Below are 23,841 nucleotides of genomic sequence, written 5' to 3'. Positions count from 1 at the left end.
TTTTTATTCCAACTTCTGAAAATGATATTCATTGTGATGGCATTTTACCTATACACCAGGAATGCAAAGATTTTGTATCTTTATATTACTTTGTATTTCCTCCCTACCACCAACACCGAGAATTATAAAACCACAGAAACTAGTTGGGATGATATTGCTTCTTAATTTTATAGTAAACATAATGTTGCAAGGAGACTGACTTTACATTTGATAGAGTGTGTCTTTATTTTCATTATATTCATCTAAATTTATGACATTTCATTTGATAGATATTTATATGAGCGAATCGATGGAAGAGTCAGAGGGAATCTTCGACAAGCTGCTATAGATCGATTTAGTAAACCTGATTCAGATCGATTTGTTTTCCTTCTGTGTACCCGAGCTGGTGGGTTGGGCATCAACCTAACTGCTGCTGATACATGTATAATTTTTGATTCTGATTGGAATCCTCAGAATGACCTGCAGGTAAATACATTGCTTGGCTGAAAGAATTAAATTTCTTTTGTCATTCCTAGAACTGTTTTTGATACTCCACCTCTTTCATTTTTATCTGAACAAACCAACAAGTATGTTCCCCTAAGAAATATCTCTGCCAAATAAAATAGATTAAATTATCTTAATTTTAATTTAATGACAATAAAATATACTTATTTAGATCATGTATCTTCTAAGTAGGTTTATCTACTTGAGTACCATATTTGTTTGAAGTATATTATGTAAATTTGAGAAAGGCCTAAGCTTTAAGAATGACTTCTTTGTGGGGCACCTGGGTGGCTCAGTTGGTTAAGTGTCTGACTCTCGGTTTCGGCTCAGGTCCTAATCTCAGGGTGGTGAGATCGAGCCCCACCTTGGGCTTCACACTCAGTGTGGAATCCACTTGAGTTTCTTTCTTGCTCTGCCCTTCCCCTGCCCCACATGCTCCAACATGCACTCTCTCTCTCTCTCCCTCCCTTTCTCTCTCTCTCAAATAAATCTTTTTTTAAAAGAATAACTTCTTTATAATAAATAAAAATTTCAGAATCTTTCTGAAAAATAAGCACTTATCCTAATTTCATCTCCTCAGTCATCATATAATATCGTCTGCATGGAATTATGACCTAATAGACTCTGCCTTTTTATGAAATACTGTAAAAATTTAAGATATACATCTAAGTTAAGACAGTACTTGGACCTCATAGAAACAGGAATATTAATATTAGTAGAGTGATGAAGTAGCATCAAAGTTTGCAGAAGATAAGCATCTAGGAAAGATATGAGAACATAAAGATCAAGAGAAATTCTTCTTTGATTGTTCATGGTAGTCTTTATTGTATTGCAATTAATATTAGTACTTTAAGTAGTTATAATACCAAATATCGTAAATTGTTATTGAGATATACCTGACTTAATAAAAAAAAATAAGGTTTTAACCTCTCATTTGTGTAACTATATGTAATGTAGTTCAAAATGTCAAAGATCCAAAATTAATAGATTAAACCAGGGACAAACTCTTTCTGTAAAAGGCCATTTAGTAAATATTTTAAGCTTTTGTGGATTACATAAGGTCTCTGCCACATGTGCTTTGTTGTGTTTATGGTCCCTTAAAAGTATAAAAACCATTCATAGTTGGCAGGCCAGATTTGGTCCACAGGGTGTAGTTTACCAATCTCTAGGATAAACCCAAATTATATTTGCCTTTTGGATGCATATTTATGCTTACACTGCCTGCAGCACATTTCATGTTCTAAAAGTTAATCTAAAATAAAATCACATGATAGAACCTGAGGAGGAACTGGAAAAACTGTATCAGATTCCCCAACTTCTTCTTCTCACTTGTTTTTTCCTACTTACTGCTAATGTAGATCTAGTCTTCATAGACTAATGAAAAATTTGGCCTCTTATACTTTCCCTAGACCCGGAGCAAGGTTGTTCATGCACAGTTCTGAGTTGTAAAGAGCACAAAGGGTATATATGATAGAGTAAAAATGTCAGCAAAGAGTATAGCATCAATGCCACCTATAAATTTTAAAGCCACAATTTATAATTTAGTCTTCTGAAGATAATGGGAAGGTGATTAACAATTTGGGAGAAAGACCACTGATTCCTTGGAACCTTTAGAGTCTAAATTTAAAACATAAATTTTAAGTTTTGCAGAACCCCAAGGTAAAATATAAAGTTCTTGGTGGCTTGGGCGCTTGGTGGCTCAGTCGGTCAAGTGTCCCATTCTTGATTTCAGCTCAGGTCGTGGTCTCAGGGTTGTGGGATCGAGCCTCAGGCTCCACGATGGGCGTGGAACCTGCTTAAGATTTTCTCTGTCCCTCTTCTTCTGCCCCTCCCTCCTTTCCCTGTCTCTCTCTCTCTCTCCCCCTCTCCCCCTCTCTGAAAAAAAAAAAATAATAACAAAGTTCTTATGTAATTTCTGAGGTCTCTACTTCCAATATGTATGCATATTAACTAACTAGTTCTTTCTTTGTGTAAGTAAAATTATGTCTCCAGAGATACTCACCTTAAGTTTTTATCCCCCTCCAAATTACCCAGCTTAACTAAAATGTATTGAAAAGTTTGTTAATAATGTAGTAGAAAAAACTTGAGAAATTCAGGGTTATGTTTTAAGTTTAAAGGTTGAGTTGCCAGCAGCTAAAAATAATCTGTTCATAGAGTTTACATTCCTGTCTAAAGTTATCTTGATGATACCCTCTTTAAAAAACATTAATTCTTCATGGATTCATATTCTCTGAAATATAAGCTTAAATTTTAACTTACTGCTGATTGTGAAGTCATTTCTCATTTTAGTAAGCACTACCTTAATTTCCAGAAAAAGGTTAGAGCTAATTCAGTAGCAAGAGTTTCTAAAAATTCTTTCATACTTTTATATTCCATTGAGATAGTCTGTTGTTAAATGCTTTTTGTGTAATCCCTTTTGTGCTACTTTGTAAAAAAAATTGAATCTATAACTTTATTTTTTATAGGCCCAAGCTCGTTGCCACAGAATCGGTCAGAATAAAGCAGTTAAAGTCTACCGACTAGTAACTCGTAACTCATATGAGAGAGAGATGTTTGACCGAGCCAGTCTGAAGCTGGGTCTAGATAAGGCTGTGTTACAGAGCATGAGCGGAAGAGAAAGTAATGTTGGTGGTGTATGTATATTTTCTTTTCACTTTGAAGTGTTTGTGTTCTTACTTGCATTTAATTTTAACTTCAGGTAGTATATCATTTAATTTTGATCCATACTGAACACTATAGATACTTTCACATAAGGAGGCATTTCAGAATAGACCTATATTTAGTTAATGCTTGTGAATTCTAAGACCGTTTTCAAGGCCGAACTTATTTGCTCTGCTTTTAGGATGTTTGTATCATGGCATAGCAAAACAGAATTTGTGAATTTTTCTGCATTATTTCTGTAAACAGCTTTTCAAATTGTTGTGTGTGTCAGACTACTGGCATTGGCTTTGTTTTGTTTTATGTGATATTTTTTGGCATTTTTTCCACTCAAGATCATTGTCTTATATCTTATGCTTGCAACAGCTATAGAATCCTAGTACTAAAAAGAACCTTGAGAGGTTACCTGCCCCATAGGCTTTGTCGTAACTGAAGCTATTAGAGGCACATGGCAAATTTTACTTTAAAGATAATAAGAAAGAAGTCAACAACTTCAGTGTATTCTTTCAGAGAATTCCCTCTTGTATATATATCATAAACCCCAAATGCAGTTTAAACCTGACTCCGTGACTTTGAAAATTTTTAGGGATGCTTTCTCATTTTAGGAACTTCAAAATAATACTGTTACCAAAATTATTTTCTCTTTAGATTCAACAGCTTTCCAAAAAAGAAATAGAAGATCTGCTTCGAAGAGGTGCATATGGTGCCATTATGGAGGAAGAAGATGAAGGCTCTAAATTCTGTGAGGAGGATATAGATCAAATTTTACTACGTCGGACAAAAACTATTACAATTGAGTCAGAAGGACGTGGGTCAACGTTTGCCAAGGTAACAGTGAATGATATTTTATAAATATACTAGTAATGTTTATGACTAAAAAAATTTCCCTCTCTTAGTCTATTAATTATTTGCAGAATATCTACTTAATGTTTAAATAAAGCGAATTAGCTTTAAAAAGCAGAAGGTAATATATTCTTTTCCTTCATTTTTTTTTTCTGACCTCTGATATCAAATTTCACATGTACTCTTCTGATCCTAGTGAAATGGAGTAAGTGTAATAACTGGAAATAGTTCTATGCATTAATCAGAGTAGAACATTTAAAATGTTTAGAAATTAAAGAACATATATGCTGAAGCCTGAGTAAGATGTGAGTAATAATGTAGGAAGTTAAATCATCTTACATTAACTGACTATAATTTAAAGTACTTGAAGAAGAGAAAGGATTTCTAATAAATACTTAAATCTAATTTAGGGAGGGTAAAACGAAATTTGTGTTTTGGGAAAGGAAGTATTAATAACTCTACCTTATTTTGGGAAAACATTTCAAAAGTTTACTAATTGCCTTTATATTCACCGCCCCCCCTCTTTTTTAACAAAGAGATATGGGGTAAACCTGTATCTTGTATTCATTTGAAGAGTTTCTTTTTTTTTTTTTTTTTTTTAAAGATTTTATTTATTTATTTATTTGACAGAGAGAGAGAGACAGCGAAAGAGGGTACACAAGCAGGGGGGGGTGGGAGAGGGAGAATCAGGCTTTCTGCGGAGCAGGGAGCCCGATGCAGGGCTCGATCCCAGGACCCTGGGATCATGACCTGAGCCGAAGGCAGACGTTCGACGACTGAGCCACCCAGGCACTCCATCACTTGAAGAGTTTCTTATTGCAATATTCTGTGTCACCTGCACTGCTTCATACAGGTTTTCTCTCTTCCTCTTCACTTCCTTTCTGTATCCCCCTCTCCACTTCCACTCCAGAAGTCTTTCTTTATCTTCATGGAGAACTCTGTGTTAGAGCAGGTAGTATAGACAATACACCCAAAGTAGTATCCATCTTCCAGTGAAAATTTTTCTCTTGCATTCATTCAGCAAACTAATGAAATCATGTGTCAGGTACTTTGCTATATGCTGGGGATACTAGAATGAGAGGATTCTAGTTGCTGAAAAAAAGTAAAGAAGAAAATGATTAATTTTGCATAAAATAGAAGAACCAGAGAATCAGGAAAGCCTTTGCAGAGAAATTCACGTCTGAGCTGAGTCTTGAAGGAAGCGTGTATTTCATTGTGTTACAAGGAGAGTCACAGAAATGAGTCATGTGGGGCGCCTGGGTGGCTCAGTTGGTTAAGCGACTGCCTTCGGCTCAGGTCATGATCCTGGAGTCCCGGGATCGAGTCCCACGTCGGGCTCCCTGCTCGGCAGGTAGTCTGCTTCTCCCTCTGACCCTCCCCCCTCTCATGTACTCGCTCTCTCTCATTCTCTCTCTCTCAAATAAATAAATAAAAATCTTAAAAAAAAAGAGAAAGAAATGAGTCATGGGTTCCTAAACTACAAGGAAGATTTCAAGGAATATGGCACAGGCATGTATAGATGCACAGGATGAATTAAATGGAGATGAAAATGAAAGGATTAGGGACCCAAATTGTGAAGGGCTCGAAAAAAATTCCATTTTGAGGAATTTGAACTTGATCCTGAGGCAGTTAAAAAGCTTTTAAATCCCTTCAAGCAGAAAATGGACATAATGAATGCAGTTTAGGAGTTTAACTCTAGCAACAGCGTAGAGAATGAGTTTGAAAGGAGAAAAACTGGAGGCAGGGATACCAGGTAAGAGGCTTATATCAGATATGATGGGTGAACTGGGATAGTGGAGCACCACTTGAATCAATAGCAGTTGATGACCAGTTAGAAATGTATGGAAGGGGGAGTCAAAAAGGACTTGAAGATTTCTGGCTCAAATACCTAGGAGGGTCATGGAATCCTTAAGTAAGATAGAGAATGCAAGAGAAGGAAGTTTATGTGGAGAAAACAAAATACTGGAGGCTTTTGTATTTGTGGCACTTACAGGGAATCCAAGTAGGAGGTGCCCAGGAGAGTTGCCTAGGATACAGATACAGATTTGAGAGTTCACAGAGAATAAATCAGAAGAAAGTAGTATTGTGGAAACAAAAGGAATACTGCAGAAGTATAAGGCTGAAAACTACAACTGGTCACGATTGGACTCTTAACTTCTTTCATGAGAAATCTTGCTTTCTTGGGATTCCTTGGCTCTACCCAGGTTGTCAACACACTGTGTACAGATAGTACAGAAATCACCTTTGTTGGTTATGCTGTGCCTAGAGATACTCTCCTTAAAGATTTTTTCTATTTTAATTAATGTAGACATGTGTAAAGTGTTTAATGACCACAGGTGACTCCAAAGCTTCCTCATTTACAGTGTCAGTGAGAATCATTATGGAAAGCCAGAATACCAGAGTTTGAATTCTGACTCATAAGCTGAGTGACCTTGGACAATTAACCCTTAAGATTCTTGTCTTTAAAGAGGAGAGCGTCATAATCTTGCTTGGCCTTTTCTACTTTACAGTAAAGTGCTATATGAGTATTATTTTATTCAAGTATACTCTAATCATAACCAGCTGTGCTGTTAAGAATATGAAATACTTAAGCATTTAAATTTCTATTTGAAAAACCCTCAGACCACGGAGTAACTTGTATTTGAAAAGAGGGCTGACTGAAGAGGTACTTCAGTCGATGAAGAGGTCCAGAGAGTTGGCCTGCAGTTGTCTTGGAATTTGTTCATTTCCACAGTTGCGAGCGAATGCCACTATATAGTGGACATTTGGCATATTAGAATATGGCACCACCATACAGTGGCACCGAACATGCAAAGCTGATAGTATTTTATACTGTGCCTGGAATTTCCAAAGACTTCCTCTATGCTTAATTGTTGTAAGTGGTTTGGATAAATGAAGTTAATTCCAATTTGTTTCTTTGCATTATCAAATAGTTTTTTATAAAAAGCCATATATATGGAGCAGAGTACATAATAAGACTATCTATTTAGACTTAGTACATATCCATCAAGTACAACTCATTATTGGTAGCTTCATTTATAAGTGGTTCTATCACCTAAACCTTGTTTTGAGATATTTTATCATAAGGGCAATCAGGTGGATCCTGGAAAGAGAATATTTTCTTGTCTGACTTCTTTATTTTCTGGTAGAGAACAAGACTTTGAATTGCTTAATTCACAAAAACAAAGCAGTCTGTGTATCAGGCTTAAGTGGATTTCTTATTTGTAAGTGCCCTTCCGCGACACCCGCTATCTTCTGCTACGTTCTGATGTAGGAAGATGGACTTCTGTATTTAAAAAGTCTTCCCTTGTAAATAATAAAAGGATATAATGATTGAGGGAAAACATTTAAAGAAAAATACTTTTAGAGGAATTGGGATATTAAGATTTAACATTTGGAAGTAATCAATATACCTGTACTTGATGACATCTTCTACAACAGGCATTTTATTTCTGTAGGCATTAATTCATTACGGTCCTTGAGAATTTTGGAAGTCATCTTGAAAATAGGTTATATGTCATTTAACAATAGCATCTAGAATTATTTAGAATTTTTTTTTTTTAAGATTTTATTTATTTATTTGACAGATAGATAGAGAGCACAAGTAGGCAGAGAGGCAGGCAGAGGGAGAGGGAGAAGCAGACTCTCCACTGAGCAGGGAGCCCGATGCAGGGCTCAATCCCAGGACCCTGGGATCATGACCTGAGCCGAAGGCAGCCACTTAACCGACTGAGCCACCCAGGTGTCCCAATATTTTTTATTTTATTTGAAAAATAAATTTATCATGTTTCTTATAATGAATATAACAAGAGCTATTGAATTGTGAAGTATAATTTCTTCCAGGTAAATTATTTTAATTATCAGCAGTTATCTGGTAGCAGAATAAAAGCAATTATCTACTGCAACATAGAATTTTTTTAAGGTTAGCAACCATAAGCTAGACTTCAAAAATCTAATTGTTTTCCTTTAATGGCTTTTCATATTAAATGCTCATGTAAAGCAGATGCTCATTTGCCAGATCTGTTAAATCTCAAGAAGCATGTATCAATGAAACTATATATGAAATGAAACTGTAATATAAAATAAAACCCTGTGAACTTCAGTGAACTTTTCAGTGTTTTGATTTGAAAGTATGGATGTCATATGTCTTCATTTATGAGAAATTCATTTCTGAATTAACAAATAGAAGTCCCCTGATGGTTTAGGAATTAACTTGAGTAAAGTTAAATGTCTGTTCCTTATACTCAGTCATAACACTTTGATTGTCATCAGGTACTTTTATGCCGATGATGATGGCTACTACTTTTCATTTTATTAAGCTAGTTAGCCTAAGTTGGATATAAGTTTTTATAATCAGTGGTTTATCATTAAGAGGTGTCTCATTGTATTATTTCCTGTTGCCACTGTAGCAAATCACCACAACACAAATTATTCTCTTATAGTTCTGGATGTCAGAAGTCCAAAATGAGACTTACGGTGCTAAAACTCAAGGTGTCAGAAGGGCTGGTTTCTTCTGGAGGCTCCAGGGGAGAATCTGTCTGTTATCTCTTCCAGCTTTTTCAAGTGCCTGCATTTCGTGGCTTGTGACCATATTATTCCAGTCTCTGCTTCTGTTGTCACATAGCCTTTTACCTCCTTTCCTCTTAGAAGAACAGTTGTGATTATATTTAGGCCTCACCTGTATAATACAGGCTAATCTCCCCATTTTAAAAATTATTAACTTTATCGCATCTGCCAAGTCCCTTTTGCCATAAGCATTCACAAGGATCCAGGAATTAGGAACTAAATATCTTTGGGAACTATTACTCACCCTACCACACTCATCAGTTCAACAAATTAAAAATTACTATTTAAAAAAAAAAATTCCTATTTTTAGTAGTTTCACAATATTAAAGCTATAGTTTAGAGCAAGCAAAAAAAAAAAAAGGAAATTTAAATTCATTTCATTAAAACATTTATTTCCACACTTCTGTTTCATAAAAATGCCAGCAAAATGCACATTTTTAACATTTATAATATTTCAACACTTGCTATACACAAGCTCCTTGCTGAGCAGGGAGACTACTTCTTCTGCCTGCTGCTCTCTCTGTCTCTCTCTCTTTCTCTCTGACAAATAAAATATTTTAAATTAAAATAAAATAATAAAAATAAAATTATCAGGGCACCTGAGTGATGCAGTCAGTTGAGCATCCCACTCTTGATTTCAGCTCAGGTCATAATCTCAATCAGTAATTCCTTCATATCATCAATTTCCCAGTGTTCAAACTTTCAGACTTCTTGAATGTCATAAATGGCTTGTTTGCTTATAGCCGTTCTATTATCTCTTTAATGTGTAATTTTCTGCATTTTAAAATTCCATCAAGATGGGTTTTTTAATGAAGATTTTAATCATTTGATTATATCCCAGATAATTAGGCATTATCTTAAAGCCATTTACCAATTATATTCTCTTTTGAAAATTATGTGACTATATTCTTCCCTTTAATTCTTTAAGTGTTACCATGCATTTTTCAGGCTCTTTTCTTTTTTAAAGCACCATGTATCTTCACTGCTTATTTCATTTTTATAAAGCACTTTGATGACTTTCTTTCAAGTGGCATTTATATTTTCAGGAACTAAAGTTGCAAATAATGGTTATTTGTAAGTTCCAGTGTTGAGCTATGATATCTAAAGTTTGCTCCAACAAAAGACTGTATAATTTCTACAGTATTTAAGAAAGTAAATCAGTTACATTTTCTTTTGTTCCTCTATAATCCTTAAATTTTTACAATGACTATGCAGTATTTTTGTTGTAAGGAAAAATATTTTTAATGTAAAGACAGTGACTTTTTTCTCATATCCTGTATTAAATTTTCCTTAGGAGGCATATCTATCTAAAAATGTGATAGAAATAAAGTAGTATACCAGAAAATGAACTGTATAGGGCAAGCAGGTTTGAAATTCTTTTTTTTTTTTTTTAAAGATTTTGTTTTTTATTTATTTGACAGAGAGAGACACAGTGAGAGAGGAAACACAAGCAGGGGGAGTGGGGGAGGGAGAAGCAGGCTTCCCGCTGAGCAGGGAGCCCGATGCGGGGCTCGATCCCAGGACCCTGGGATCATGACCTGAGCCGAAGGCAGACGCTTAACGACTGAGCCACCCAGGTGCCCCTGCAGGTTTGAAATTCTTGTTCTAACCTAATTTCTTAATTAGGTGAGCCTTTTGCCTTGAGCAGATGCTGTGCTCCGTCTCAGGCGATCCCATTTGGAACATCCTTTGAATGTATGTGTGTATGCTGAATTCAGATTTTATCCCCAGTAAATGTAAAGAGATAATGTTGTAAATATACTGTGATAGATTTTCCTCTAAGCTTCATAACATTTTAAGAAACTGCCATTATGTATTTCAGGCAAGTTTTGTGGCATCTGGGAATCGGACAGATATTTCCTTAGATGATCCCAACTTCTGGCAAAAGTGGGCTAAGAAGGCAGAAATAGATATAGATGCCATCAGTGGAAGAGTAAGTATTTCTTTCCCTTTAAAAAAAAGTTACGTGTTGGGATACTTTGGTAATATTATTGTAATATTTTAAGGTATTCAACTGTGTAATTACTGAAATAAATTTATCTGCATAAATAAATTGATGTGGGGTATTAGAATGAGCACCTATTGAGCCAGACACTGCTTCAATTTAATATCTCTGATATCTGCCATGATAGGTGGTAATACAGGGAAAGTTTAAGTGTGGATATTTATATTCTTAAAATTATAATGTTTTTCAATTTTTTTTTTTTAAAGATTTTATTTATTCATTTGAGAGACAATGAGATAGAGAGAGAGCATGAGAGGGGGGAAGGTCAGAGGGAGAAGCAGGCTCCCTGCCGAGCAGGGAGCCCGATGCGGGACTCGATCCCGGGACTCCAGGATCATGACCTGAGCCGAAGGCAGTCGCCCAACCAACTGAGCCACCCAGGCGCCCTGTTTTTCAGTTTTTAAAATATCTTTAAATCATCAGTTACTTTGATTTTGCTCTTTAACTTTGTTTTCTTAGAGTCTGTCCCCATTAATGATGATCCAGTCAGATATAAAAGGAGGGAAAAAAGCAGTCAAGAAAGTGGCATTTTTATTTTTATTTTTTTTAAAGATTTTATTTATTTATTTGACAGAGACACAGCAGGAGAGGGAACACAAGCAGGGGCAGAGGGAGAGGGAGAAGCAGGCTTCCCGCGGAGCAGGGAGCCCGATGCGGGGCTCGATCCCAGGATCCTGGGACCATGACCCGAGCCGAAGACAGATGTTTAAGGACTGAGTCACCCAGGCGCCCCAAGAAAGTGGCATTTTTAAACTGTTTCTTTTATAACTTCCCTGAGAATTAAGAAAGAACCAAAAAGCTAAAGTATAGTTTGTAGAACTGATAATAACATAACTGTTTACTTCCTAAGACACCTGTCTAATTATTGTACAGGAATCAATGTTTGTGGAACTTATCCATTATCAAGATAATGGCTAAATGATAAAAAGAATTTCATATTAAGCATTGATGCATGGGATCTATTTTAACAGTCTTTTAAAATGTAAAATTTTACAGTGAGAAATAACACCACTGCCATACATAATCATTACTATTTAATACGTTTCAGAAATATAAGTAATTCTATATGAAACAAATAAGTAAATTTGAAAAGATATTTATAAAACATCGTTTATGGCATATTTATATGTCTAAAAAAGCAATGGAATCTTGAAGCCATTATTAAAATTAATAAATGAGTTTAATGAATTAACTGGATGAAAGATAAATATGCCATGAGCCTTCTTAAATATCAGTACTAACAGAAGTACAGTTAATATAATGGAAGAAAACATCTATTCACAGTAGAAAAAAAAGATATAGAACATTTAGGGGTATACCTACTGACACATGTGTATGATTTCAATAAAGTGAATTATCAAATTTAATTGGAAGATTTCTCAGTTGGAAATTGAAAACTACATATTTTAAACATTTTAAGAATTTTTATTTTTTTTTTTATTTTTAAAGATTTTATTTATTTATTTGAGAGAGAGAATGAGAAAGAGCACGAGAGGGGCGAAGGTCAGAGGGAGAAACAGACTCCCCGCTGAGCAGGGAGCCCGATGCGGGACTCGATCCCGGGACTCCAGGATCATGACCTGAGCCGAAGGCAGTCGCTTAACCAACTGAGCCACCCAGGCGCCCTTAAGAATTTTTAAACATAGAAATGCAACCCAAATCAAAATGTTAACAATTTTTTCATATAACCAGATAATATCTAAAGTTCCCCTGGAAAAATGAATTGTCAAGAAAATTAAATGCACTTTTAGGAACCTGTCTTACAACAATAGTCATACATGTACAGTGATAATATAGTACAGTGATGCTCATTGCCACATTTTTTTGTTTTAGAAAAAAACTTGAAGCTAAATCGCTTATGACAGAGGATTAATACATCCATTCCTGTTTAATGCAAAAGTAAATATAATCATGTATATCCCTATGTACTACTGACCCATAAAGACCTCCAAAACAGTTAAATTTAAAAGGAGAGGGGGGTGGGGCGCCTGGGTGGCCTAGTTGGTTAAGCGTCTGCCTTCGGCTCAGGTCATGATCCCAGGGTCCTGGGATCCAGCCCCACTTCTCCCTCTCCCACTCCCCCTGCTTGTGTTCCCTCCTGCTGTGTCTCTCTCAAATAAATAAATAAAATCTTTTAAAAAAAAATAAAAAAGGAGAGGGGGATATAGAACAATGCTTATAGTATATTTGTTTATGATTTTTCAAAAGGATATATTGGGGATCTACAGACACTCCTATGCATATATGCACACTATAAGTCAAGCACCTTTCTCACAATAGGGCTCATGTGCACAAGACAAATCTACCACTGCTTTGATAGAGCTTACGAATTCTGGTGGTGAGACAGAAGTAAACACATACGTAAGATGATTTCAGAGAGTGAAGAAGATAGAATAGTCAATGGTAGAGAATGCTGGGAGGTGTGGAGACAGCATGAAATCAGGTGGTCAGGGGAGGTCACTGAGGGGACAGTTGTACTGAGATTGAATGACCAGAAAGAGCCAACAATGTAAAGACATGAGGAAAATCTTTCAAGGTACAGGGGCTGGCAGTGAGCCATTGGTGGAAATAAGCTCCGTGTATTCCAGAAATAGAAGTGACATTGTGGCAGAATGTAGGCAGTTAGTGAGGAGGTGACAGGCAAGGTCAGAGACCATAGGTATGGGTCATATCATAGGGCCTTGAAGATTACCCTGAAGAGTTAAGCAATTTATAAATAAACTTATGTAAGCACGTATTCATTTAATGCTTGTATAATTACATTTTCTTATTTATATTTCACCAAAAAATTTAAAGTTTTTCTGAAAATGAAGTACAGAGAAGACAAACTAGTTGTTTACTACATGTTAAACCATATTAAAATATTATAAAGGAACAATAATTAAAACAGCATGATACTGAGAAAAAGATATAAAGAACAAAGAATAAAATAACAGAAAAAGATCAAATTAAGTTTTAATAAAGAAATAGTATTAGAGAAAAAGGAATTATTTAATAATCGTGATTAGGACTTTGAGTTAGCACTGGGGGGACATTATAATGATATACTCTATACCAGGTAAACTCCAGTTAGTGATAAATTTTTTTAAAAATTTTTGCAAGTAAGGTACCTGGGCGGCTCAGTCAGTTAAGCATCTGCCTTCAGCTCAGGTCATGATCCCAGAGTCCTGGGATCGAGCCCGGCACCGGGCTCCCTGCTCAGCAGAGAGCCTGCTTCCCCCTCTCCCTCTGCTGCTCCCCCTGCTTGTGCTCTCTCACTCTCGCTCTGTCAAATAAATAAAATCTTAAAAAAAAAACAACAAAATAAAATTTTTTGAAAGCATGAAAAAAATAGAAAAACTAGATTTCTATTTTATCAAATACTTTGTGGGAAGACATTCTAAATTAAAAAGAAATCACAAAGGAAATGATTGGCATACCCAAATATATAAGACTAAGAAGTATATAATGGACAATAGAAAGGCAGTGAGACTGGTGAGACTTATAACAAAAGTGTACATGAAAGTTAATATCTTAATTATATGAAAGCTAATATAAGGTGATCAGAAACACATCAAAATCAAGGGCACCTAGGTAGCTCAGTCGGTTGAGCCCAATTCTTGATTTCAGCTCAGGTCATGATCTCAGGGTCCTGGGATCAAGTCCAGCATTGGGCTCTGCACTCAGCAGGGAGTCTGCTTGAGATTCTCTCTCTCCCTCTGCCCCTCTTCCTGCTTGCTCACTTTCTCTCAAATAAATAAATCTTTTAAAAATAGGGAAAAAAAGGAAACACATCAAAATCTCAAAAGATTATGGGCAAAAGATGTTTGAAAATTTTCTCAAAAAATACAGTTAGGGTATTTTTTTGTTTTTAAAGAAGCTGGGGCAGGGCAAAGGGACAACTCTTTCTTACTGAAGAAGGCCGATTAACAAATACAGAAGGAGTAAGAGATAGAAAAATCCTACCATTGACCTACCACAGCCATAACTGTAGCAGACAAGATCCATTGATGAGTTCTAAAATTAGTGGATGAGATTGAAGGAGAAGCAGACTTTTTACATATTCTCAAAGTATATCTTTCTAACTTAGAAACTTTTCATTGAAGGTAAAAAGCATATCAACTTAAAAGTTGTTTTGAATGAATTAAACTGAATGAATATGGTAAGGTTTTATACACTTATTACCTTGCTTTTTGTATATTAATATAACTCTTTTGGAAAAGACTAAAACATGTCTCTGGATCCATAAAATATTTATATCCCTGGGGCGCCTGGGTGGCCCAGTCGGTTGAGCGTCTGCCTTCGGCTCTGGTCATGATCCCAGGGTCCTGGGATCAAGCCCTGCATCGGGCTCCCTGCTCAGTGGGGAGTCTGCTTCTCCCTGTGACTCTTCCCCTACCCCTGTTTGTGCACTTGCATGCTCTCTCTCTTTCTCTCTCTCTCAATCAAATAAATTTTTAAAAAAATACTTCTATCCTTTGACCAGTATTTTCAGTCCTGGATATTTCCCCTTTTTGGGATTTATCTTTGGGATAAACTTAGATTACAAAGATTTATTTGAGCATTATTTATTTTAAAACTTGAAAACAATCTAAACTACAAATTAAGTAAAGAAAATTAAGATGCATAAATGTAGTTTAATAATATATTTTATGGTTATTATAGAACCATAACACAATAACTCATAATAATAATAAAGCCAGATACCAAATTCTTTTCATCCTATGACTGTAAAGTCACAATATTATATGTGTATGATAATGAGGATTTTAAAGGAATATAAAAATTTTTAAGTTGATTTGGTAGGTTGATGAAATTGTTAGTAATTTCTGGGCACCTGGGTGGCTCAGTCATTAGGCGTCTGCTTTCAGCTCAGGTCATGGTCCCGGGGTCCTGGGATCGAGTCCTGCATCGGGCTCCCTGCTTGGCGGGAAGCCTGCTTCTCCCTCTCCCACTCGCCGTGCTTGTGTTCCTCTCTTGCTGTGTCTCTCTCTGTCAAATAAATAAAATGTTTAAAAAAAAAAAAAAAAGAAATTGTTAGTAATTTCTGTTTTCTGGCTTTTTATAATTACTCTATTCTCTGTATCATTTGAAAGGTGAAAATGTAAAGACACTGTTGTAAGCAAAATAGTAAAATGACCTTCAAGTAATAGCTGTTAAATTTTACAGAACAGCTTGGTTATTGACACTCCAAGAATTAGGAAGCAAACAAGACCCTTTAGTGCCACAAAAGATGAATTGGCTGAATTATCTGAAGCCGAAAGTGAAGGAGATGAAAAACCCAAACTCCGGAGACCCTGTGACCGTTCCAATGGCTATGGAAGAACTGAATGCTTTAGAGTAGAGAAAAATCTTCTAGTTTATGGGTAAAATACTGTTTTTAATGTTTCTTATTAGTAGTCTGCTATATAAAGTTACAAAAAACATATACCAAATTCTGTATTGTTTTTTTTATCTTGTTAGAATCAATAAAATCTGTGTAAATTTCCCTAAATTTATTATGTTTAACATATATTTATTAGCAGAATGATGGAATATCCTTAATTTGTAAATTATAAATGTATCACTGAAGTCAAATTCCTTGTTGTTCTGAGATTTGCATATTTAGTAATATAAAATGGATAATCTTGTTATCCATTATTGAATAAGATACACTCGAAATCACTCTACCATGGCTCTGCATTTTACTTGCGGGGATTGCAGGGGGACTTTATTAGGTAATTCCTATTAATGACAACATGTGTTTTTTTTGCAGTTTTTAAGCCTTTTGTCCATGAGTTCTCTTTTTCTCTAGAACTTGACTCAATATTAATGTAAATATACCTTTTTAACCAGATGGGGCCGATGGAGAGAGATTCTGTCTCATGGCCGTTTTAAGAGACAGCTGAACGAGCATGATATAGAAATAATTTGCCGAGCCCTCTTAGCATATTGCCTTGTTCACTACCGAGGAGATGAGAAAATTAAAGGCTTCATATGGGATCTCATTACTCCAACTGAAGATGGGCAGACACGAGAACTACAGAATCATCTGGGTAAGAAGATTCTTGCTTCTTTTTAAATTTATTTTTAGTTATATAGGTAGCACCTACCATAGTACCCTATATAAAGAACGCTTAAACTTCACTCTCCATTCAAGTTCCAACTTAGAAAATACCAACTTCTCTGTTTGGGTTTTACACACAGCTTTACATGTAGTTGGGTTGTTAATCAAACATACAGCAGTTTGCAGGTGGTTATCTCAGCAGTCTTCCCATTTGTAATCATGTAGATCTATCTCATTTTTAAAACTCCTTTTTAGTAGTTCATAGTGCGGATATTGTTTGTTTAGCATCTGCTTTAATGATGGGAGCTTAGGACATTTCCAGTTTTTAGACAATTGACAAACAAGTTTCAGTGAAGATCATTCTGCATTTTTCCTTCTGCATGTGACTAAATCTTTCACTGAGATACATACCACGAAATGAACTGTTGAGGTATAGCATTCATACATCCTTAGTACCTAAAATGTTATCTGTGGATTAATAGTATTAGCATCTCCTGGGAGCTTCTTAGAAATACAGAATCTTAGGCATCAGACTTACTGAGTCAGAATCTACATTTTAACAAGTTCCTTTGCAATTAGTATATAAAAGTTGGGAAACATTGATATACATTTTAAGTTTTCATCAGTACTTTAATTTGCCACCAGATATGGCTATACCAATTTACAGTTCTGTCAGAGATATACATATAAGTACTTTTTTCTCTACATCCTTTCTAATAAAATGTTCTTTTCTGCATAAAGTAATTCTTACATAGCATAAAGTAATTGAATTTTCTGTAAAGATAAAAAAAGATTACTACACCTTGAAATCTATGTTACAGTTTTGTTCTGTTTAATCAACAAATACCTGCTACAGTGCCTTCTATGTCCTTCTTGTGCAAGGTACTAAAAAGAGAAGAAACAGGATCCCTGAGCTCAGGAACTTTCCATTCCAGCCAGGTAGACAGACATAATAAGAAAGTAGATAAATAATTACAGAATGTGATAAGTATTGTGAAATAAGTAAGTGCTGAGATGGAGAAGAACAGAAAGCACCTATTTTGGATTAGGGTGGTCACCGGAGTCTGTCGTAATAGGGGACAATGAAATTAGTACTGTGGAGAGTGGAATTCTGGTAAAGATGGAAGATTGACACAAATACATCCCTCTTCCTTGAAACTGCACTTACATGTCGATAAAGAGAAAGAAAAAAAATAAGGCATTATGCTTGATCAGTTCTACAGGCGGAAGTCCTAGTTTCTTCATCAAACAAAAGGGGGGTGGATAGAGAGGCTATGTATAAACCAGTGGGGTTCTCAACCAGACATGATTTTGCGCCCAGTCCTGCCACCATTCAGGGTTGTCGCTGCTTTGAGCATGTTACTAGCATTTAGTAGGAAGAGGCCAAGGGGGCACAGACAGCTCCCCCAATGAAGAACAGTGCGGCTCAAAATACCAATAGTGCTGAGATTGAGAACCCTGCTATAACCTACAAGTTTTGAGAGTCCTCAGCCAGTTGCAGTGTGGGGGCCTGATTTGGATCCTGACCAAAACAGACAACCCAGGATTTTTTTTTATTATCTTTATTAAATAATAGTAAATTTGAATATCAAGTATTAGGGAAGTATTAGTGCATTTCTTAGGGCCAATAATGGTATTTTTTAAAAGGAGACCATGTACTATCACTAAGAGATACTCATATATTTATTAATGAAATGAGTAATGTCTTAGATTTACTTCAAAATAATATGGAAGGTTGGGGAGTGAACAGGGTATGAATGAAACAAAATTGCCATGAGCTGGTAATATTAAAGTTGGATGATGGGACACAGTGATCCATCATATTATTCCATCTATTTTTGAATCTGCTTAATTCCATGATTAAAAAATAAATAGGCATAAACCCTCAAAAGAAAGGAGAGAGTGGGAGATGAAATAGCAACACAGTTTTAGAAGAAAATAGATGAGTGGCCACTAACTCAATCAACCAGAGAGAACTAAATCTCAGGTCAGCAGTAGGAAAAGGCAACAGCCAATCAATGTGCTTCATAGATTACCCAAAAGTTCGTTTGTGACACATCAGGAACCTCTGAAAGTAGGCGTAAGGACAGAGATTTTGACTAGAAGTTGTTTAAAGAAAGTTCAGATTGCCAGACACCCTCTTCAACTCTGTGTAGCCACAGTGAAGAAGGACTGAAAGTTTATTCTCTAGGGGCGCCTGGGTGGCTCAGTCTATTAAGCGTCTCACTCTTGGTTTCGGCTCAGGTCATGATCTTGGTGGGGTCCTGAGATGAAGCCCTGCATCAGGCTCAGTGCTGGGTGTGGGGCCTGCTTAAGAGTGAAGAGGACTGGAATATAGAACAGTATTAGTAGTAACATAGAACAAAGTACAATTTAAGGTGGAAGACATTAATTAGGATCAAAAAGAGACTACACAATAATAATAAAAATGACTGATCCATAAAAGAATATATAACAAGGGGCGCCTGGCTGCCCGTCCCCCCTAAAAAAAGAAGAAATAATAAGTATAAGCTTTATACACTAAACAAAATAGTCTCAAAATATAAATACAAAATTGCCAAAATTTTAAGAAGAAATGGGCAAGTCCACATCAAGCTTCTATTTACCATTGTGGTGAAACTCCTAGCTGGTAGACTACAGCAAGGAAAAGATAGATAAGAATTGAAAGGAATCAAAACTTTATTTTTAGTAATTGTTAAAAATTTTAAGTGAAACAACTCTGGCATCATTGAGGATTCATAGGTAAGCAGTGGTATACATGCAGTAATAGTCATACAGTAGATTTTTACATGGCAGGAAAATAGGTAATAGCCTCGTGAGTCAGCAAGTATAAATCCCAAAAAAATACCAATGTAATTAATAAGTTGCAGAATTGCCTGTGTTATATAATGTCTGAAAACTTAAGTACTAAATATTTCTCCATCCTACCAGTACAAACAGGCATGGAATGACTAGACCAATACAGGGTAGTGATTATCTCTGGGAAGGAAGCAGTGAACTGGACTTCAGCTATGCATACCTATTTCCTTTAATGAAAAACTGACCAGATATGGAATATGTTAAGATTAAGAGTAAGAATACTTCTTTGTATTTTTGAAATATTTCAGGGGCACCTAGGTGACTGAGTCGGTTAACCGTCCAATTCTTGGTGTCATCAGGTCATGATCTCATAGGTCATGAGATCCACCCCCAAGTTGGGCTCCGTGTTCAGCAGGAAGTCTGCTTGAGGGTTCTCTCCCTGTGCCTCTCTCCCCACTTGCACTTGTTTTCTCTCTTTCAAATAAATCTTTAAAAAAATAAATATTTCAGGGGCACCCGGCTGGCTCAGTCAGTGGAGCATGCAACTCTTGATCTTGGGGTTGTAAGTTCAAGCCCCACACTGGGTGTAGAGATTATTTAAAATCTTACAGGAAAAAAAAAATATTTCACAAAGGTGTCAAAGAAATAAAATGAATTTAGCTCTCTTAAATAAGAACCCACAATGACTAAACCTAATCCAGTTTTGAAAATCAAGAGACCAAAACTTACTATTTTATAACTAGGGAAGCTAAAAGTAAAGCAGAGGGACAGGTCTGAGATTTTGGTTTTTACATTTGGAAAAAAATAATGTGTTTTGGAACAAAAAGTAAGTCAGAGTGATTAATTTCAGGTACAGAATTGTTGGGTACTTGCAGGGGGGAGCTGTTAATATGTGTATACAATCATCACGTTGACTTACCTTGCGATTGGTATCGGTGTTGTTACCGGTAATATTTTAAAGATCTCTATATAGCCTGCACAGACCTCTGAAAGTCTCCAGAAATTTCTTGTATTGAAAAAAAATGTTTCAAATTGCAAAACTTTATACAAATTATCCCTGATTTCATGTGTCCTTCTCATTTTAACAGGCCTATCAGCCCCTGTACCCAGGGGTCGGAAAGGGAAGAAAGTAAAGACTCAAACAAGCTCATTTGATATACAGAAAGCAGAATGGCTTCGAAAATATAATCCTGAGCAGCTACTTCAAGATGAAGGATACAAAAAACATATAAAACACCACTGTAATAAGTAGGTAGTAGGGTATTTTTAACACAACTCGTTAAAAGTTTATATTTCTGAATTTATTAAAAATCTTAAAGCATGCTGATTTTGAGTACAGAGACAGTGTGGTCTAGGACCAATCCTAATCTTAATCTTACAGGGTATCCTTCAGCAAATCATGGTACCTCTTGTGTCACTGTTTTCATCAACAGAGAGAGAAATAAAACTGGCCTCCAAATGATCTCATTATATCTTACTTGGATATTAAATTATGATGATTGTGAAGATTTTGGAGAAACCTATTTTACTATATATGGTAGTAATGAGACTTATTTAATCAGAAGTAATTATTATTTAATTATAAAAATTCTGTATATAAATTCTTTTCCAATTTTAACCTCATGGATGAATTTTCTTTAATGATTAATATCTTTGTGTCTTTTTAATCCTTTTCCCTCATTTTTAGGGTTTTGCTTCGTGTAAGAATGCTGTATTATCTAAAGCAAGAAGTCATTGGAAACGAGTGTCAGAAAGTATTTGATGGAGTTGATGCAAGGTAAATTAAATAACCTGTTGATACTTTCAGTAACATGATGAGGCAAAAGTTACAGGACCAGAAAATTATAATTAAGTGGCTCCTTATTCAGTGAAGTTCACAAGAAGAAAATTCCACCAAATGTAGAGAATTCACCCTTGCCAATTTGTTGCCTTTCCTCCATTAGTCTCAGTCTTTGGCTCTGTCACTAATAAAAGCTATAATAAAAATAATAAAAGCAGTAGGAGTAAGCTTCCTACCACCAAATCTAAAACTTAACCTTTCTGTGCTCATTCTTTTCTCTTCCCTCTTATTCCAGTGGACTGACTTTTATGTCCATATATGATCCATCCGATGCCCTGGTCTCTTAGCTCCTTATTCTACATCTCCCTTCTTGAAATGCTATGTTCTTTTTTTTACCTTTTTTTCTTTTTTGAAGTTCTGTCTTCTGTAGGCATTATGCAAGTTTACCCACCTGTTGCCCTTTTTCCTCCCTGGTCTTTCCTCTTCATTTTCCTAGCTCTTACATTGGATTGTCCAGGAGCTCTGCCCTCAGCTCTCTTTCTTGGCTATACTCTCCTTTGGTATCAAATCTGATCAAGAAACAGATGACTCTCAAACTGACCTGTTCACCCCAGAGCTATAATCTGAGAGAGCTGCCTCCTAATATTCCCACTTGACAGTCTAATTGACATCTTAAAGTTTCCCTGGCTCTCCAAATCTTCTGCCTCCAACCCTTTTCCTCCTACCTTCCCACACACAGGCCTTCTCCATCCTGCTAAATGGTGGACCACCCAGTTGCTCAGGTGCCATTCTTGATTCCTCTCTTCCTTAAATCCCTCAGAAGGACCTGTGAGCTCCACAAAGTATAGAGTACGCCCAAATCTGAGCAGTTTTCACCACATCCTCTGCTAAATCTCTAGTGCAAGCCACCATTATGCCACGTTTAGACTTTTGCAGTGGCCTCCTAATTGGGTCTCTGCCTCCTCTCTACAGGCTGACCTTCACACAGCAGCCAGAGTGATCTTTCTGAAGCAGAACTCAGGCCATGGCGCTCCTCTCCTTCAAACCTTCCAGATTTTTCTCATTTCTCTTAGAATAAAATCCATACTCCCTATGGCCCTACATAGCTTGTGACCTCTTCCTTCATTCTGTCCCTCAGCCACGATGCTGCAGCCACACTGGTGTTTCTGTCCCTCCAGAGTATCAAGCTCATTCTGTGCTCTACCTCCTGGTACACTCCTGCACCTCATCTTCCACAGAACTGTCTCTTCAAGTTATTCAGATCTCAGTTCAAGTTTTACCTCCTCCCAGAGGCCTTCCCTGGCCTCCCTAGCTAAAGCAGCCTACCAGTAACTCACTACTGCTTGACCTTATTTTATCTATTCATGATGCCTATTAAAGTTATATTTATTTGTATGTCTTTCTCTTCCCATTACAGTTTAAGCTTGAAGATTAAATATGCTGTTTTATTGATCTTTCTTTTCACAGCCCCTAGAGTCTGGGACATAGTAACACCCAATAAATATTTGTTGACTAAGTGACTCCTCTTTTCCCTTGGCCTGACGGGATCCTATCCACTTGTGATTTCCCAGAAACTACATTCTGTGAATTATCCCTACATTTTCCCCTTTCTTTAATCTTCCCCTCTTTGGCTTCTCATTTGGACTTTCACATGTTCACATTTCCTTTAGCATAGACATAGACACACAAATACACACAACACTTTTGGATCCAGTATCTCCTCACACTATCATATGATTACTCTCCTTGATTTCACAGCCAGACTTCTGTATCTGTGTCTCCTTTTCCTCCTCTCCCATTTACGATGTGCTGCCCACCACAGTTCAGCTTCTGCCTCTCACTCCACCACCTTCTCCAAGAAATCCTCACCAATATGCTTGCTGCTAAACCCATGGATATATCATAGTGTTTGTCTTACTTTACCTTTTTTTTTTTTTAAAGATGTATTTATTTATTTGAGAGTGATGGGGAGGGGCAGAGGGAGAGACTCTCAAGCAGACTCCCGCCTGAGCATGGAGCCCAACATGGGGCTCAATCCCACAACCCAAGCCAGAACCAACAGTCAGATGCACAACCAACTGAGCCACCCAGGTGTCCCTGTCCTACTTTACGTTTATTGACCACTTCCTTCTTCTTAAAATGCTTCTGTAATAGCATTCGCCTGTAGAGGTTCTTTTTAGCTTTGTGCTCACTGCCTTGCAGCTCGTCTCCAGCCTGTCTCTTAAATGTCTTCTCATAGGTGCTCTCTCCTTGTCACCTCCTTTTCTTGGATGCTGTCATCTTTTCTGCGGTGTCAGTTTTTGTTTCTATACTATATCCAGGCCTTTGCAGTCTTGCTGGAACATCGCCTTTCCCTCTTGCCTCCATTCTCCCCCATCTCAGTACTCAGCTGGCATCAGCTCAGCCTTTCCTGGCCTCTTTTAAGTCCGGGTCAGGCACATATCCAAGGTCCACTGTCACAGCGCGCACCATGCAGTATTGCAGGTACCTCTTCACAAGAGCAGTGAATGTCTGCCTTAGTATTTCTATTAGTGGCACGTAGTGAGTGCTGTTTAAATACATTTTGCATGAATGATCTAGCCTGGGGAAGTTAAAGGTGGCTTTATGCAAAAGACAGAACATGAACTGAATCTTTAAAAACAGAAATCAACAACAGGAGCACATGCACATTGTTGTATGCCT

At 36.6% G+C, this 23,841-nt stretch overlaps 1 protein-coding gene across 1 annotated transcript in view; it reads left to right on the top strand.

Annotated features, from left to right (window-relative positions):
- The window catches only part of CHD9 (chromodomain helicase DNA binding protein 9), a 137,542-nt gene that overhangs the window by 75,355 nt on the left and 38,346 nt on the right, over positions 1–23,841 (top strand). Inside the window, exons 14-21 of the mRNA XM_081807887.1 lie at positions 270–465; positions 2,949–3,116; positions 3,790–3,969; positions 10,373–10,483; positions 15,704–15,900; positions 16,370–16,569; positions 20,468–20,627; positions 21,067–21,156. Coding sequence (XP_081664013.1) covers positions 270–465; positions 2,949–3,116; positions 3,790–3,969; positions 10,373–10,483; positions 15,704–15,900; positions 16,370–16,569; positions 20,468–20,627; positions 21,067–21,156 — 1,302 coding nt within the window. The remainder of the gene's footprint in view (positions 1–269; positions 466–2,948; positions 3,117–3,789; positions 3,970–10,372; positions 10,484–15,703; positions 15,901–16,369; positions 16,570–20,467; positions 20,628–21,066; positions 21,157–23,841) is intronic.

The sequence above is a fragment of the Leptonychotes weddellii genome, chromosome 16 (genome assembly GCF_054177405.1).
Source record: "Leptonychotes weddellii isolate Sample4059 chromosome 16, ASM5417740v2, whole genome shotgun sequence".
Classification (NCBI taxonomy): domain Eukaryota; kingdom Metazoa; phylum Chordata; class Mammalia; order Carnivora; family Phocidae; genus Leptonychotes; species Leptonychotes weddellii.
Note: the sequence above shows the minus strand (reverse complement) of the source record. Positions and strands in the feature narration are given on the sequence as shown.